This window comes from Stegastes partitus, unplaced genomic scaffold, assembly GCF_000690725.1.
Source record: "Stegastes partitus isolate 25-593 unplaced genomic scaffold, Stegastes_partitus-1.0.2 Scaffold463, whole genome shotgun sequence".
In the NCBI taxonomy this organism is placed as follows: Eukaryota; Metazoa; Chordata; class Actinopteri; family Pomacentridae; genus Stegastes; species Stegastes partitus.
The window spans coordinates 192,460-211,036 of NW_007578194.1; the positions used below are offsets into that span (position 1 = coordinate 192,460).

General features: G+C 41.6%; 1 protein-coding gene across 1 annotated transcript in view; it reads left to right on the forward strand.

The window, feature by feature from the left end:
• The window catches only part of adgra1b (adhesion G protein-coupled receptor A1b), a 209,305-nt gene that overhangs the window by 49,858 nt on the left and 140,870 nt on the right, over positions 1-18,577 (forward strand). Inside the window, exons 7-10 of the mRNA XM_008286670.1 lie at positions 9,144-9,159; positions 11,108-11,272; positions 17,636-17,855; positions 18,340-18,489. Of these exons, the coding sequence (XP_008284892.1) occupies positions 9,144-9,159; positions 11,108-11,272; positions 17,636-17,855; positions 18,340-18,489 (551 nt within the window). The remainder of the gene's footprint in view (positions 1-9,143; positions 9,160-11,107; positions 11,273-17,635; positions 17,856-18,339; positions 18,490-18,577) is intronic.

Here is an 18,577-nt window from a genome sequence, read left to right on the forward strand (position 1 = left end):
TAAGAATATAATACATTACCCTGCATGGATTCAACTATAAAGCATGTTAACTAGTTAAATTTAGCTCTTGATCAGCAGAAAAATGCTGCTCACACATGAGTAACATTACATAAATAATATAAAATACATGCTTCTAAGTAAAAGTCACCTTTCTGAACTAGAAGTACTTTAGCTGACATCATGCTGAGAATACTTTTGTGCTCTTTACTTGACATGAATCAAATGATTGTGGGTAATGTGAAAACGGTCCAACCCTTAACATCATGTAGCTAACTGTTGTGGTTGTCTGGCCTCCAACTTTACTGTTATGCAACTCTCACTGCTTTTGTTCGTTTTGTTTTCAATCACAGCACACAACTGTTTCACCAAAAAAAAAGCTCAGACAAACTCAAATGTAGAAGTAGCAGAAACAGTGTTGGTGACTATCTGGTGAATCAAGCAGATATTTACAGTGAAAACCAAACACACAGAGAAGCGTGAACATTGGACCTACAACTCAAAACGAATGGGGATGTTTCTCCAAGTCATACAAATGTGCAAATATGTCAGTGTGCAGTCGCCATATTGCTTTTAATATTGGGATATTGTCTCTACAGCTGCTTGCATTGCCCCCTTAGTCCCTGAAATAGTTCAATCCTGGGCGGAAAATCATTTTAAATGCAGGACTACCAATTACTACTAATAAAGGTCCCAGAACACGTGGAATTTAAACATGTTGAACAAAACTAGCAAGACATATTGAATCTCTTATTTTCACAAATACAACTGTATGTAATATGAATTATTTAAATGCTGCCGTAATTACACAAAGATCGTACACACAGTAGATTTAAGTAAAGACTCTCAGCTTTTGCCACTATCAGCAGAAATAAAAAACCCACTGATATCATGTAACTGTAGCGAGATTTGGGTTTGAGGTCGCTGCCTTCGTACTGAGAAGCCCGGCAGCGAGGATCCTTTTTTTTTTTGTGCATTGCTTGGTGTCACTGCGGGGACAACTTATGCAACCGACTCTTTATGTTAGTTGTGTACTGACTGGTCCCATCTGTCAGCTCCTGTTCCAGCCTTCTGCTTCTCTAGTCCTATTAGCTGCTCCCTATCTCTCCCCCCCCTCCCGATACTCAAAACGAATCCCCCAGAACTTTGACTTTACTTTTCCAGCTCAGCGTCCCAATGAATTTCTCGACACTCCCATTCTGATTACGGCCCAGCTTGCAATTGCATACTGCTCTCCACTTGTACACACAAATAATGCAATTTTCTCCCCCCAAGTGGAACCTATTTGGGTCATGTTTCTTTTGGCACCTGGGAATGTCTCCCTCCTGTAGAAAACCTGCAAAGAGCAGACATTATTTCCATAGCTGATGAGTGTATACCAGAGCTTGGTCCAACGAAAACAATCCGCTGTGCGTGGGCTGAACTTCACCCTTCACCCTCTGTGAGCTGCATTTTAAAGTGCAGCGCTGAGAGAGCTCTAAAGGGGAAAACGAGTGCCGTGACTTCACTGGTGCGGCGAACGTTATGTAAAAAACTTAACTAATGTTTTGGCCTTTTGACACGTCAGACACTGTCATTGCTTGTTTAGCCACACTGGACAATATATTAGTCACTGCAGCCCGTGTTGATGTCGTTCACCTTGGATAAATGTCCTCTGAGTCAGTCAGCCTTGCCCTGCATGCCCCATCAGAGGGGAAAGACTGAATACACAGGATTTAGCGCGTGGCTTAAAGCCCTCGTCTGGATTTGTCGCACAGTGTTGCAGCAATGTGAGCAGAGATGCCAAAGCCTCAGTGAAGTGACCTCTTTGAAGGTGAACCCGAAATGTTTTGCGGCTATTTTCTCAGCTAAATTCTGCTTTATCCTGCTTTAGGCTGCGTCAGGCAAGCGGCCAGAGCACACATTCAGAACATGACATGACATTTTACTGATTGAAACAGGCGTGACATTATGAAATATGCCTTTTTGTTTGATAATTTTTCTACGGTATGGTATTTTTGTATCTTTCAGCTCCCTCTCATATTCACTGCGCCGTGTCATTGTAGGCTCTTATTTGCTGGCGCAGGTGGGCCGATAAGCTGATCCGTTTACATTGCTCACAGTGAGCAGCGGCAAAGAAGCAGGCCCCATGAGGCCTGATGGTTCCGCGATGTGGGCCAAACTCCTGCTGAGTAATGGTGTCAGGCCAAACTCCCAGTATTAGCTATGCTAGCGGCAGCGGTGGGACCAGCCTGTGATTCATGTTTCATTGATCAAACATTTTGGAGCCCTGTAGCTAGCTACAGCAGACACTTTGGATGTATCTTTCTTAATCCTCTCCATTTTTAATCAGGCTAATCTTGCACAAAATGAAGAACCTGGTTTGGAAATATTACTGAAGCAAAAGGAAAGAATCTAAATGTCTCTGTGCCTCTTCCTTCATGTCCCTGCTGGTGGTCTCTCTAAGCTCTTTTTTTATATATAGAACTTCTTGCTCATAAATAAAATGCTATTTCTTTAATTTAATCCCATATTTCATTCTTCTGCTATTACATTCTACATTTTATTTCTCAAACCCACACCTCTGTTGCACTTTTCTTGTTGTTGTTCATTTTCTGTCTTGAATTTAGGAGTGTGCCAACAAGCTTTTGAGCAGCATCAGTTGCTAAGGAGACAAAATTTGATTATGTCCACACACATACTGTAGAATTTTACCTCTGGGTTCATCCCTTAAGCGCTTGCCAGTTTCAGTCAATAAAGAAAAATAAAAGCTCTTAGTTGCATCGAATGATGTTAAACAAAGATAAAGTGAAGTGTAAATTATTAACAGTCCACATAATGTGCTGGCTGGAGTAATGGATAGAGTGAGTTAAGACAAGGAGCTAATTTGATGGATGCTGCTACAGTGGGAATAGTATGTTCATTATACCAGAGTGAATTATGCCTCTGTGTGTGCTTGCGTGTGTACTTACTCTGCATCCACACATGCCTGCATGTATGCAGTGCTTCTGGCATCTATATCTGCAGGGAAGCTGCTGAGGGACAGGTCCAGAAATGCACATAATAGTGCAACGCTGTGAAAAAACACGAGTTCATAAACTGTGATCAGCAAGCTTGCATTAAAATGCCCCAGCTTTGGAGCATTGGTTTGGTAGTGGGGACAGATTGAAAGTTTACAGTCTCATAAGCAACATTATGTAAACAAATTGTTAAATATCAGCGCGCGAGCATAAATGTTCCTAATGAGTCCTTGGGGAACTGCTCCACAATGGTGCAGTGTTACTGTGGATGTAGGTCAGTGCTTTATGTGTGGCTTGTGTGTGCCCCTGCCCTACTAATTTTCACTAAGTGGAGTGATTCCTTCATATGTTTATTATGTGAAAATTACTTTCTTTTTTTTTTTTCTGAAAAAGGCTGCTGAGCTGTTTCCTCTGCTCTGTGTCTGGGTGCAGCAGCTCACCAGGGAAATTTGTGATCAGGCTGCAGCAGAATACGCCTTCAGTGGGGGGAGTATAGCAGGGGAGAGGAGAGGTGAGGGTCTGTGGTTGGGTGTGTTGGGGTGGGATTGGTGGTGGTGGGGGGGTGTTTTCCTTTGCATTTCCCACCATTGAGACAGTTGGCACATGTTCAGCGCTGATGTAACTGTCCCCTTTGCAGACTTTTCATGTTTACAGAGAATTGCTGTGTCCCACACCAGCATGCATGGACTCACACTGTTGCATCGTTATCTGTAACACTACCAGTGAAGGTGAAAACACTGAAGCACACTTTTTCAGTAGTATTTAGAAAAAAAAAATAGCCAGATGATGTGGAAGATTTATTGCTCCGTCGTAGTTTTTCTCCCCCAAAGTAATCTGTTTAGTTTCATAAGCTGTACCATTATCTCCATTGTACCCGTCATAGTCTATTTGAGACATTGTTGTAAATTCCTGACAAGGTTTAATTACGCTGCACACGGTAGTTTTCAGATACATTTTTTTCTTTATAGCGAGCTGTTAACAGTCTACACTAATTCCCGGATCTGCCTGCTACTGTCTTATTATAACAATTGTTTGTGTTCAACAAAATAGCTCGATGATGAAACAATTAAGAGTTTGCTTAAGTAAACAGAGGGCAATCATCACCTGGAATCATCTGCTCAACGTGAGCGGATGATTCCAGGTATTAGAAGGCTCCTATGGAAACTGCAGGTGATGTTTGACAAGATGAAGCGTAGAAAGTGGTAGCAGTAGTACAACAGTAGTCACATAATGAAATATGACAAGCTCTTGTATGACAAACATCTGCTAATTCTGCAGTTAGAGCTTGACAGCTTAACCAAGCGCTGTCAATGCCTACAGTTTTTTTTTGGTGAAGCCAGGTAATTATCTTGTGCAAATTGTCTATTCTGTGTTTTCATTCTAGTATCTTCATAAGAGACCATGAGTGGAGCAGTCAGAATAAACAATGCTAGGGAAAGAGTGATTTCTTTCACTTACATTTTGGCATTATAACCTTTGATTTAAGTTTTACTGTTGCTGCAAGTATTACATAAAGCTCTTCATCCATCCATTCTTCCTCTTATCTGGAGGCGGGTTGCAGTGGCAGCAGGCTAAGCAGGGCATTCCAGACATGACTCTCCCCCAGCGACACTTTCCACTTCCTCCTGGAGGCTCCGAGGGCATTCTCAGGCCAGATGAGAGATGTCATTTCTCTAGCAAGTTCTGGGTCTACCCCAGGGTCTCATCCCAGCTCTGCATGCTGGGAAAACTTCCAAAGGAAGGCGTCCCGGAAGACATCCTAATCAGATACCCAAACCACCTCAGCCGGCTTCACGACGGAGCAGCAGCTGTTCTCAGAGCTGCTCCCGGATGTCTAAGCTCCTCCTCGTCCTATCTCAAAGGCTGAGCCCAGCCACCCTTCAGGGGAAACCGCATTTTGATTGCTGGCATCGGTGATCTCATTCTGTCGGTCGATACCCAGAGCTCATAACCATTGATGAGAGTTTGGATGTAGATTGATTAGTAAATGGAGAGCTTCCGGCAACACCTGCATTATTGCTGATGCTGCACTTGTGACCAAGATCCTGAGGTACATAAACTCCTTCACCACGAGCAGCAACTCATCCCAACCAAAAGGGAGCAATTCACCAGTTTCTGGCAGAAAACCACGGCCTCAGACTTAGAGGTGCGTGAAAGCCTCTTATCTACATTTAAAGTCAAGGTTGGTGGAGCTTTACTGTTTCCTGTCTGTAGGTTTCTTAAACGTGCCAGTTGCTTCTCCTCAGTGATTCAAAAACACAGACTGTGTACAGTTAGGACGAAGGCTCTAGTTGGTTGCTGTAGACCCTTCAATCAACATTTCTCTAGCAGCAAAGTATATTTGCAGCTTAAACAGCATCCAGTGACCATAACAAGTGCTGCACATAAAGGAAAGCTGTTGTGAACTCAAGTGTTTTCATGAAGTGGTCTTGGGGTTATCCAGTAAGAGTGCAGGTGAAAAGGTGGTACAGGGAAAGCTAAGAAAAGAAACGGCTGGACAAATCTCCTTCGCTTCAGCCCTTTTTTCATGATTGGATTGTTCTGGTATTTGCTCAGGCCAGCATATTTTTCACTTTAATGTGAGGGCTAAACACGACTCATGTGCTGGAGCGCCTGGATGACACGTCCACAGACGAACGTCTTGGATGCTCAAGTGTCTCGGCTTCTGTGTTGTTAAATCCATAAACAAACTGCCAAGTCCTGGCTTCTTATACAGTAACTGTATCAAGGAAAGCCAATTCATTACCCTGTAAAAATATATTATTAAACACAGAGTTTGAAGGATAGTCTTTGAATGACCGTGTCCTCCATGTAAAACTAGTCCTGTGCAAATTGGGTCTGATAAGCATGACCAGCAGATTTGGTCTTCCACTTTACCTCCCAATATTTTATCTATTATCTGTTTAGATTAGGTTTTCAGACAGCCTACGTCCTCATTGTGGTATGTTATATAACTGCTGCACCATGGAGACGGGCTGATAGCTGGACTAAGCCCAGAAGGTTTCAATTTAAAGCCCAGCCACACTTTAAACTGAACTTGCACCCTGTTGAAGAGGAAGGATGTTGTTTCAAGGAGGAGGTGGAGAAAAGGAGAGAGGGAGTGACTGGAAGAGTATGTGATACAGTGTGTGAGACATACAGAGGAGTAGTAAGGGTCTGGATTGGAGCTTTTCTTAGCATTAAAAAAAAAGGGTAATTAAAATATGTTGCCATCATCAGAGTTGTGTTGGAGTGCAAACCAGGCACGCATGTTAGAAATATGTGTGAATCTGTCATAATGGCAACAATTCAAAAAGATCCTTTCCAGATTATTAGCTGATTGGTGCAAAACTAACCCAGGAGGGCTTTTCACACAACTGAAAATGTACTTAGTCACATGAAAAGGGAAAAAAAAAAAAAAAAAAGCAGCACATATATTTACAGTCGCACACAAACACACGCTCAGACATACACACTTGTTCCGCAGCCCAGAATGTCATCATCTCAGTCAAGCGTTCAAATCTGATTTAGGGCCTTTTAGAAAAGCAATCAGAAAAGAGAGCTTTAGTGGAACACAGACGATGAAATCAGGACTCATTTTATTCATTTTCATAACTCGCCCACAGAAAGTCATCGGAGCAAAGTCATGTGTCCGTTCGGTTCGGGGAATGTTAACTACATCCTGTGATTTCCGTTTTTTCACTCCTCTTACTGCACAGCTAGATGAGTTCACGCGAGTGCACGCTGTGATTTCACTTGGAAATGTTAGTGTGTAAGCAGGTTACCTTTGTAGTAGATTCAGATCAGGAGTTACTCAGAAGCTCATTTGACTAATGAACTGTTGTTTGCTTCTTTTTTATGCAAGACTTTCGTTTGTTGGCCTCAGTGGTTTGTATCATATATTGAACTTAAGCCAGACTCTTAATCCGTTATGTCTTAATGCTGTTTTACACAAACTTGCTTTTGTTCAAATGAGCTCATTTGCAGACCAAACAACTGGACTGACTGACAAAGCTCCGTTCCATGTGAAGCTCAGTGTAATTTGTTTATACTGTGGAGGATGTGATTAAATCTGTCAAATAAGTAATCCTATAAGCGAATGTATAAGAAACATAAACATTTTGGCAAGATTATTTGGCAATATGTGTGCATGGCTGGTCATTTATCGTGGATCAATTACACTAGAGTGGAGTAAAACAGGCATGTTTATGGTTCTTTATGGTTAGTCATCAAACAGGAAGTCACAAACATCCACCGCTTCACGTTTCAACATGCTCGTAATTAATAACCAGGGATGAAAATAATGATCATTTCATCATCACTTAATCTGCCTGTTGTTTTATCAATTAACTGATTAATCATTTCCTCCATTCAGCGTTAGATAATAGTGAAATACACTAATTAGAATTTCCCGTCGCCCAAAGATCTCGAAGCACGGCAGCAAATCTTCACATTCCAGAAGCTAAAACAAAAGGTTGTTTGGCATCTTTAGAAAAAAAGGCTTGAATCAATTAACACTTTTTTTTTTTTTTTGCAGATTAATTATCTCCCAAATAGCTAATCCATTGATTGACTAATCACTTCTGCTTTGTTCTTAACAAAGGGTCCAGTTACAACCTCAATTGGTCAAGTTTATTATCAGTGTTTATCTTTGCTCTTTTTTTTTTTGACACCAGAGGACGTAACTATAAAACACGACCCGCTGTTAGTTTCCAGAATTGTTAAAATAGGAGTTCAGCATTTTTAGGAAATCTGATTGTTTGGCTTCTGGTGGAGAGTTAAATGAGAAGACGGTGCTCTCATTTCTGACTGTGAAATATACTCAGTAGATGCTTACTGCTGGTTCCAGATTCATACCCGCAGTACAAATATGTGGGTGGTGCAAGTCTTCATAAACTCCACCAGGCAGTCGGGCCGTTTTCCAACTTTTTCTTTCTTGTCTTAAAAAGCTTTGGTGAAAATCGAGTTTTCACCAAAAGCCATGTCTTTTTTTTAAATGCTAGAGACATACAGTCGTCTTCAAATGTATTCATACCCTCACATTAAAGAAGGAAAGAAACAGCTGTCACTGAAATAAGTTGAAATTGATAATAAATATTAAATTAATGAAAATCATGACATTGCTGTTGATACGTGGTTCAACAGAAATATATATATAAAAAACAAGCAAACAAGCATGATGGGACCCATAAACTAATATTTCATTGAACAACCCTTTGAGCCAATCACTGCCATCAGGTGTTTCCTTAACTCTCAGTCAGACTTCTGCACCTGTTGACAGGTATTTGGATTTCACTGCTCATCAGCAAAGTGCTCTCATTTGTCCGGGACTACGGAAGCCGAGAGCAGTCATGGCCGCACATTTTTTAAAACGGCGTTCGTTTTCCCGAGATAACGAGATAATTATCCTGTTGACAGTTTCGGCTGTCACTTCAGCCTTCATCAGAAGTTGTCAGACTTCCTGGTGTGACGTATCGTATATAGACAGCTGACCGGGAACTCCGACATGATGTGTCATGAGAACAGCTGACTGGGCACGACAACTTACAATGAAGCGCTCGTGCCCGGTCTCGTCTGTCCTCCGGCCCCCCCGCTGGTGACTGAGGATGGAATCCCAGGTGTGTGGGAGGTCCCCATCCTGGACCGGGCACGAGCGGGCAAACACAAACACCAATTATCTCGTTTTCACGAGAAAGCGATTCTCGTTATCCCGAGATAACGAGAAAAGTAACTCGTTATCTCGAGAAAAGAAAGAACAGTAGCGGAAAACGACCGCTCTCGGCTTCCGTACGGGACAGTTTTGGTTTTTTTTTGGTTTTTTTAATTACTCTTTTCACCCACAATTCAAAAGCAATGTCTTATTTCACTAAATTATAATTTAGCACATTTTTTATTTATTATCACTTTTTCCAGTTTCTAGTTATTTAAGTGACTATTGTGATTTTTTTTCCTTTTCTTTAATGGAAGAGTATGAATAGATTTGAGCACGACTGTATGAATAAAACAAGCAGTTAGCACCCTGGCTGAGCATCCCCTCTTCTCAAAAATGCATATTCACATCAGCAAGGTTTTTTAGGTCACAAAACGAAGGAACCAATCCCATCGATCTGCAGCATTCTTGGAACACATATGACTGATTTTTTTTCTGTACTGCAACTTGCTGTGTAGTCTTAGAGTGCTACAGGTGAGCTGGTGTGCTTAGGCTGCACTGAGTTGGGAGGTGGCTTCATAGAGCCGCACATTCTGAAGAAAGCAAAAGAATTACATGGAAGCCATTTTTTCCATTGGACAAAAAAACAAAGCTTCTATAAAAGTAACTTTGATACAGAGAAGAGTTTTTAGGGGTTGAATCAATGACCGGAGAAGAAACTTTAAAATTCTTGATGTGATTTCTATCAGACATGAGACTGGTATCTGTATCTGTCTAACTCAGAAAGACATGTCAGTAAAAATATAACCAAGGTTAGGCTGTATAAATAAAACATATCCTTATCTTTGGCCAGATATTTCACTCGCTTGTAGTGTGAATGTCTCTGTGGTCATTAGGTTTCAAGACAACAGCTATGACAATATTGTCTTTTTTTTTATTGGGCAGCTGGGCGAGCACTCACAATATGCCATTATTATCATATATAGCACAAGATATAATTACATTTTTCTCCTATCTCAACCATAAAGGTTTATGTGTTAGTGAGAAGTAAAATAAAAATAGTGCATTTAGACGGACAACTTTTTGCTGCCAGTGTTCAGTAGCCTAGAATGTATCGCAGTCACAAGTTATATTCACATTTTCTCCCCTCTGGTTGTCTCTCTCACAACCACTGCTGCTGTTTCTACCTTGATGTGCGAACCACAGCTGAACCGATTAGAGCAGGGAATACCCAGACCGGGCCCTCCTGCGTTAACGTGGGCTCCAGTTCCTCTCTCCGCACTCCAAACACATCCATGTCGGGTAGCTAAACCTTGATTTCAAGGCCGGGCCGATGCGAGTGCGCCTCAGCGTTTGGTTGCTGGGAAGGTTGTTTCACTGAATAGTAAAATACATGCTGGCAAAGGCTGGAGCCTAATATAACTGTACAAGTAGTAAGCATAATGAGACAGAGAGGGGATGGGGAAACGGAGGGAGAGGCAGGCAGAATGAAGGCATTTAATTTTCCTTGAATAAGTAGTTCCCTCACACTGTCTTGAGAAGCGTTTTTTGTGGGATTACAGCTTGTGCACATCAGAGCCACTCAGCTACTAATCATCTTTACTCTGAAAGATTTCAGTTTATTGTCCAGCCTGTCATTCCTGCTTTTTATTGTCATACATTTGTGGAGCGTTGTTCTCTAAGTCGCATTTAAAAAGTTATATACAGTGCCGTCAGCACACGCTGATTAATTAGCTCATAAATAAACGGCATTAGCTTTTGAAGAACGCACAAGAAGCAAAAGTGTATATTTGACTACAACTGGATTGTGTTTGGAAATGAAACAGTTGGCATTTCTCAAGGATGTAGTATTTCTATGGTGATTATGCACGTTGCTTAGCAATCTCCGCCGGCTTTTCTCCTTCTTCTTCTTTTTTTCATAAAGACTAAAATCCTCAAGATTAGTTGCCTTGGCAAATGGCCTCTTTTGGCTCTTTGTCACTGTTTCACCATCCTTTGTTTAATCAGGCATTTTCCATTGAGATAGGAATCGCTGTGACAAAGTAGGAAAGATAAGCATGAGTAATGATCATCTTAAGTCGCAGCCAACATTTTAAGCTACTGCATACTCATATACGCATAAGGGTCTCTTGAATGAATTACACTCTGTGAAGCACACAAGTACAATCTTTGCACTCGACTGACTGCAGAATCCTTGAGACGTTGCCCTAACCTTAGCCCTCGCTGCTGTTTGACTAACTTTAATCCGTAGCCTAATCCAACAATAATCCAAAGCACCCTAAAAACCCAAGTCTTAACATTACAGTAATCCTAAAACTACATTTCACCCCTAAAAGTAAGGCCATATTCTAATGCAGCAGCTCGAGCGAAGGACATCTGAAGCTCACGGGCAGGAATTCACCAACATAAATGTCCCACCGACACATAATCCAAAAACGAGACACTCATAGTTTTCACGCCTCTGATTCTCCTCCTCCTCCAGCGAGGTCATCCTCTCCAACATCGACGTGGGCATCGCTGGCATCTGGGAGTGTCTGGTGACCAGTTCCCGTGGCAACACTTCTCAGCAAATGGAAATAGTCGTTCTGGAGACTTCAGCGCCATACTGCCCCGCCGACAGAGTCACCAACAACAAGGGGGACTTCAGGTGAGTCACGTCTCAGCGGCCACGCAACGTATGGCACTGTACACTCACTCCTTTAGCTGCAAACACATGGAATAAAGAGGATGTATAAAGATCAGTTTGACGTTTTGGGAATATAATCATTCACTTGTTGAGCGTGGTATGAAAAGAATGGTGCCTGTTAAGGACGGTATATTGTAGATACGTCTACTCAGGAAACTTGGATGGCTTCTTCGTCTACAGTGGACTCCGGTCAGAGAGTGACATGGAACCGGGATATCTTTAATATTGAACAGTCATATGGTTTCTGAAATAATAATCAGAGCAATACACCAAATGTGTCAGTAAACTGAAACACAGAATGAAGTGCCTTAACTTAATGTCACATAATCGTCTAAACTTTCAATTAATAGCATTTACAGGAGTGTGATAACTTCAGAGACAACCGTACCAACTTAGCTACATAATTATAATGCTTAGAAACCTTCAGAACAGCCCATTAAGTTGCCATGGTGATGGCATGGATGCAGCGGCCCCCTCAGGAGAAAACGAAAGTGAACGTTTTGAGTGTCTTGTCTATCAGATGTTGGGTGCTGGGCGTCAGGACAGTGACCGGCGCTCGGTTGTGATTTGAACATACTACACCAACATGGAGTCCGATCGGAGACGACGCCGGCAGTTATCTGAGAGAGAAGGAAGCACAAACGGTACGAACATGAACAAAGGAAGAGAGCCGGGATCCATGCTAAGCTAAAGGCTAACCCCTCCAGACCAGCAGGACCGTTGCTCCTACTCTCCGATGTCTGTTTCCTCGACAACAAGCTGGACGAGCTGCGTTTTCTGAGAGAAACCCACAGAGAGTGGAAAGACTGCTGTGTGTTTGCTTTAACAGAAACATGGCTCCATGACAACATCCTAGACGGACATACAGCTGGAGGGGATGCAGACTGACAGACAGCTAGCTCTGGGCAGCATCGGCGGCTTCACCATCGTCCCACCATCGTGTGTGTCTTTGTGTCCCTGAAGACCTACCAGGACCTGAAGAGGTTCACCATGTTCAACGTGATGGTGGCATGCATGGACACAGCGCCCCCTTCAGGAGACAGCGAGAGTGAACGTTTAGTGTCTTGCCTATCCCAGACGTTCATTCTGCAAAACTTACTAATTAAATGATCCTGAAGAAACACTCTCTCATCTTGCCTGCACTACTGTGTATGTACAGCAAAATGACAATAAACTTGATTTGATTTGATTTGATTAACATCTTACATTCAGAACAGCACTACTCTCACGTTTGTATGGTAAAGATTGTGTTAAATAGTTACAGTCAGCTTAGCGTCGCACAAAGACTGGAAATATATTTAACTTAGATCTGCTCAAAGGTCAGCCCCGTCTCCCAAAAAATGACTTTCCTATTCAACTAACTTGCAATTGATTACATTTGTTTGTGTCGTATCACAAATAAGTTTCAAATCAACATATCTTTGCTCTTTATTTTATTGTTCCGCTGTCGTTCCTTTTGTGCCAACAAGTCATATTTGAGGAGTTCATTGTGCTCGTAACCCAGAAAACGGAGAAGCTTCAAGCATGTAGTGAAAGGGTGTATGTGAACCCAAACCATGCTGTTTTTCTAAACCCAACCACACAGTTTTGGTGCCTAAATTTAACCAACTTCAAACATGTAGTTATCGTGGAGAAAGTGTCAACCGAAGTGTGTCATTTTCCTAAACCTGACCACACGGTTTTGGTGCCTAAATTTAACCTAACAGCAAGTGAAACTCAAGGGTGAGCTGCGAATGAAAACAAAGCTTCACTCTGAGAATAGTGGTTCCACATGGTATGTGAACCCCGTCATCTGGGTGAAAGTCTTGTTGCTTATGTCTCCATCCTCCTGGCCAACTCCTGATGTACAGTCGTCCTCACGTTTATTCATACCCTCCCATTAAAGAAGAAAAAAAAAAGGCTGTCACTGAAATAAGTTGAAATTGACAAAAGTAAGAATAAATAAAAATTTAATGAAAATCACGACATTGCTTTTGAATCGTGGTTCAACAGAAATATAAAAAAACAAACAATAAAAAAAAAGAAGAAAACCTAACAAGCATAATGGGACCTGTAAACTGATATTTTGTTGAACGGGACAGTTTTTTTATTATTATTATTATTCTTTTCAACCATAATTCAAAAGCAATGTCTTGTTTCACTAAATTCTAATTTAGCAAATTTTTATTTATTATTACTTTTTTTCAGTTTCTCGTTATTTGGTTGTGAATTTTGCCTTTTCTTTAATGGAAGGGGATGAATAAATAGACTCTGCTCTTTCAAACTGGAAGCCTTTCCTATCATGTCTTAACTTTCAATGAGAAGATATGCTTGTTACAAAATTAAATTACATTTTAAAACATAAATGAGAATACAGTTAAGTGGTATCAGAGTGTAACTTTGGGAAAGTGGTTCCCAAAATTAACAAAACCTACCAATGAACTCATTAATTTTAGTCGTAACTTGTTTGTTTAACCAGTAAAAAAAATCTAATCTTGAACTGGTTTTATGGGGGTCCACTGTAAAAAAGGGTAGCCCAAATAAAAGATATACACACTAAATTTGAGAAGAAAATGACTTAAAACTAGTGAAATTATCTGCCAATGCAGCAAGTAAATTTGACTTGATAAGAAATCTTGAAATAAGATTTTTAATGCTCAATTTAAGATTGTGCTGTAAAATCAAGGACTAAAAATGAGTAAATAACTTTTTAAAAAAGCCAAATTATCTAGCATGTCTAAAATCAAGATTTTAAATCTCGGCAAGTCCCAGATTGTTTGCAGTGTCAATGTTGCAATGAGTGTAGGACAAACCATTACATGGCAAAAATGACCTGGAAAAATAGGATGCCATTTTTTTTTTTTTTGCAGTTTCTAAAAAAGAAATAAAAAAGCAACAGTAACAAGGGATAAAGTTTAGTTTAGTATCTAGTATGGTGCTGCATTGTGCTGCCTTCCACTGCTTCTCTTCCAGTAATGCTCATTTACAGACATGCAGGTCAGGCCTGGCCTCCAAATTCAAGCTGACCAATCAGGTCAGAGATCTATGAGGAAGTTAACATTAACTAAAGGATTTTCTGAAGATTCTTTCAACCACAATGCCTCAATTTATATATGCATCATCAACACTGAACGTTAAAATCAACAAAACATTTGTGTTTCATTTAATATTTATCGTAATTATTTTGAATTTTGTCACACATCTATTGTCCAATCAAATTTGAGACCCCGCCTACTCATCCATCACATAAAGAGCAGGTGTTAAGGTGTGGCTTCTCTTTAGGCTAAGATGGCTTCCACAAGGGATGAACTCTCAACAGGTGATGGCTTTTAAAACTGAGTCTCCTTTTAATATGCTTGTTTTAATTAACAGATAAATGTAACGCTGACAAGAAGTACAATTCCCTCTGTAGCCACTACAGCTGTAGCGTTTCATTGGCTACAGACAGTGACACCAGGCTTTAAGTTAGGCTCAGCTTGCTGCATGTTGTAGCTTTGCATCCATGCAGACATGAGTGGTGTCAGTATCGACCTTTCTAACTCACAAAGAACATTTCACAAACATTCTTTCACTGAAGAGCTTTTCTTGCATCCGTTTCAAAAAAAGAAGAAAAACAAGGTTGTATAAATAAACCGTGTCCTTGAATTCTAAGTGCACTTTTATTTACCAGCTTGTTCAGCGTAATTGGTGATAATGGACAGTAATCACTGGTTTTCAAAGGTGATGCTGGTGGGTCTCCTGCAAAATAAGGCGATAGTTTAGCCTCGCTCTAATTAATTCACCAGAAATATTGCCAATTGCAGAGTAGACTGGATCAAAGTTAATACTGTAATCACAGCGCGCTCTGTTATTATCTCCCCGTATGCAGTTGAGCTACTTCTTGCTGGTGTTGCGCCGCCTTCTGCTCCACCTGACACCTGGTCTGACTTGCACCAGGTTTGGCTCATTAGGCATTAAAGAGCAGAAATGAGTATGTACAGTAGAGTGTGGACAGTTCATATATTTTAATAATTATTGGATATGTGCAACTCCTACACACATTATGGCTCAGCGTGGTCCGGCTTTATATCACCACTATAAAAAGGAGCGCGTTTGTTCGCATGGCTGAGGTTTGGGATAGAAAGAGGAAGAGCATCCACTCGCCGTCCATTTATTCTCCTTTCCTCTGTCCTCCACTCCGTTCGACCACCTTGAAACCTTGTAATTGTGCACACATTTACAGCCTGCACCTCTCCTCCCCCTTGGGTGTGCTGTTGTCGTGTTCGCTCCTTTGTAGCCGCTGTACATTACAGGCAACTTCCAGTACAGCAAGCACAGAGGCTTTGTTTCTGCTGGAGCATTGGAGTAATGGGCTGGAAAATGAGCCCCTTTTTTGTTGGGGGCGAAATTAACGCCATTTATTACTAAGTAGCTGCTGCTGCTGCAGCAACGCGGATAGAGAGGAGGGGAAAAGAGAGAATAGGGTGGGGAACAGAGGGATGGCAGGTCAGTACCCTCAGAACAGATTACTAGCCTCCTGAGTGCTTTGCTCCTTTATTTTAATTTAGATGAAGTCAAAACTGTTTCCACATTAAGCATTACTTCAGCTTCTTTTCTGCAGCAGGATTTTGATGTTGAGCAAAAAAAAAAAAACCCAGAAACTGATATGTTTCTCCTTGGATTGTAGACAAATTGATCTATATATATGAGCAGAAGCAAAGAAATGAGACCTTTAAATGACAAAAGTGCAGAGAAACCAAACCTGTAGTTCTTTTATTGTCTGAGAGATGGAAGCTGACGCCGTGGACTATGAATGTTTGGCTGACTTTTCACACTCAAATGAGCTTTATTTTATTGAAACACTAACAGGCATTACCCAGAAAATGAAAAAAATCCATTTGCCTGTAAAATCACCCTGGCCCCTATCACAGGTTGGTCAGCAGAGCAGCTCCAGGACTTGGTCCTTGATGACATTATTGAGAAAGTCTCATTTCTTGCTTCAGAGGAGACTCCAGTGACTTTGCGTGGCCATAAGAAGAACACTTAGGCTGAATTTCCCCTTTAGGACGAACGGGCGGCATCAGATTTCTGCCTCAAGTGTACATCCTTTCCTGACATTTTCCATCTTCCACCGTGGTGCACGTTAAAGAGGTGATTCGGTATGGCTCTTTCATAAAGTTGTGGAACTTTCCGTCGACTGATTGAAGCAGCAGAGGTCTGACTTGAAGGCCCTGGTGTGGGTCATTCTAGACTCAACAAAAACACTGAATCCTACCTTCCAGTGCTAGTGTGAGATTACTGGATGTCCCCACGCCTGAGAAATGGTTAAAAACATCCAACACACCTACGATGACATCATATTGGATGCTTATTGGAATCTGGAAATATTGATCGAAACTTACTTTATTATTGCCTTTATTACCATTGGACTGTTGTAATTCCTTGTTGCGGTCGTAAAGCCGCCGTCTCTTCAGCGCCTGCAGCTGATACAAAATGCTGCCGCTTGTCTTCTATCAGGAAAAAGAAAACACGATCACATCACACCAGTTGAGGCCTCGCTCCAGTGGCCTCCTGTCCATTTGAGGATTGATTTTAAGATCTTAGTGTTTGTTTTAAAATGAGATGGTGCCGCTTCATTGAGCTGACCTCCAGCGTCGTCGTACCGGGGTTAAGAGCGCAGAGATCGACCAACCAGATGCTCTTGGATGTTCAAAAATAGAGGTGATCGAGCTTTTACAGTGGCTGCTCCTAATCTCTGGATCAGTACGCCTTCACGTGTAGGAACTGCTCAGACTTAAGAAAGTAGCTGCCGAAGTCCTGCCTCTTGCCTTTGCTATCTGATCCAAGGACAGCTTGAAACCCTTTTTTTTTTTTGTGTCGTTGCCATTGTTTCATTGCCTGCTGTGTTTTTTATTGTACAGCACTTTAACAGTTGTTGTTTTAATGTGCTTTCTGAATATATTTGACCTTGACCATGACATTGGACGGCTATTGCCACAGACTGGGTAATACTTTTGACCATCAATCTAAATGTGCAAAGTTGGCGGTGTGCCGCCTTTAGTGTATTCTGTCATTAAACCCAAAAAAAAATGTTTCGTTTCATTGTGCACAAAATGGAAAAACAATAAAGTTCATTAATAAAGTTGGCCAATAAAGTTAATTAAGTCAGATGCCATACAATCAAGTATCAGAATCTGGCAGTCTTCTGCAAAAATAATTAAACCTAGCTGTAAATCAATTATGCAAATGAATACTTTCCTAAATACAGGGAGTATGAAATTGCCATCTGGTGCAGGGAGAGTAGATTCCTCTTCTCCCTTCATTCCTGATATTTCTGAGATATTTTTTTTATTTTTTTTGTGGCAGGTGGCCAAAGACTCTGGCTGGCATCCTGGCCTTCCTGCCCTGCGCTCCTGCCACCTTTGGCTCTGCCCCTCACCCCTCCGGCAGCTCTCCTCACCCCTCCAGCCCGAGGGAGAAGAAGGCGTGGCGGCGCTGCGACCGGGCCGGACGTTGGGCTGAAGAGGACTACACTCAGTGCCCGTATGCCAGCGAACTGACCCGCGTGCTGCATGAGCTCACCCAGGTATCACGAGGAACCGGTGCTGACACACAGTGTGGATCCATTCACAGATTCTGAGCATTTATTTTTATTGTCAATAAATCAGTTTTAATTTGGCAAGTTTATTATGATGTGTGACATGTTGACTTCCACATATTCACCAACTGAGTCTAATTCAACAGCCAGATTTAATACCTTCACATTCCTAGAAAACAGAAACGCCTCCATTGATTCCGCTGTTGCCTGCAGGTGTTTCCAGATCTGTGCATGTACGCCTTTATATACATAACACAAACTGACTGACAACAAGCTGTTTCACTCTACAGCACTCGTGGGACCACTGCAGCACATTAAAGTAATGCCGTTCACGAAACTACATAGATGACATGAAACGGCATTACAATATTCGTTTTATTAGCCGTTTGATGTCACGTCTCTGTTGAGTTGTGCTGATGACTGTGTCATCATCCTCTCTGAATACCATTACCATATATTGCTTTTATTTCAGATCCCTATAAACGCCACCAACGCTCAGCCTTTAGGCCAGCAGTTAGTGGCCTTCACCAGCAGAGCGGCACACTTCACTGATGTCATGGACGTCATCTTCGTCACCCACTTGGTGGAGAGACTGACGAGGCTGGTGGAGAAACATAAAGACGTAAGAGGGAGCGCAGAGTTGCACCACAGCGAGTTTACTTAACCCTGACATACTGGGAAGAATTCCTGTCAAGAATTCCCTCATAGTA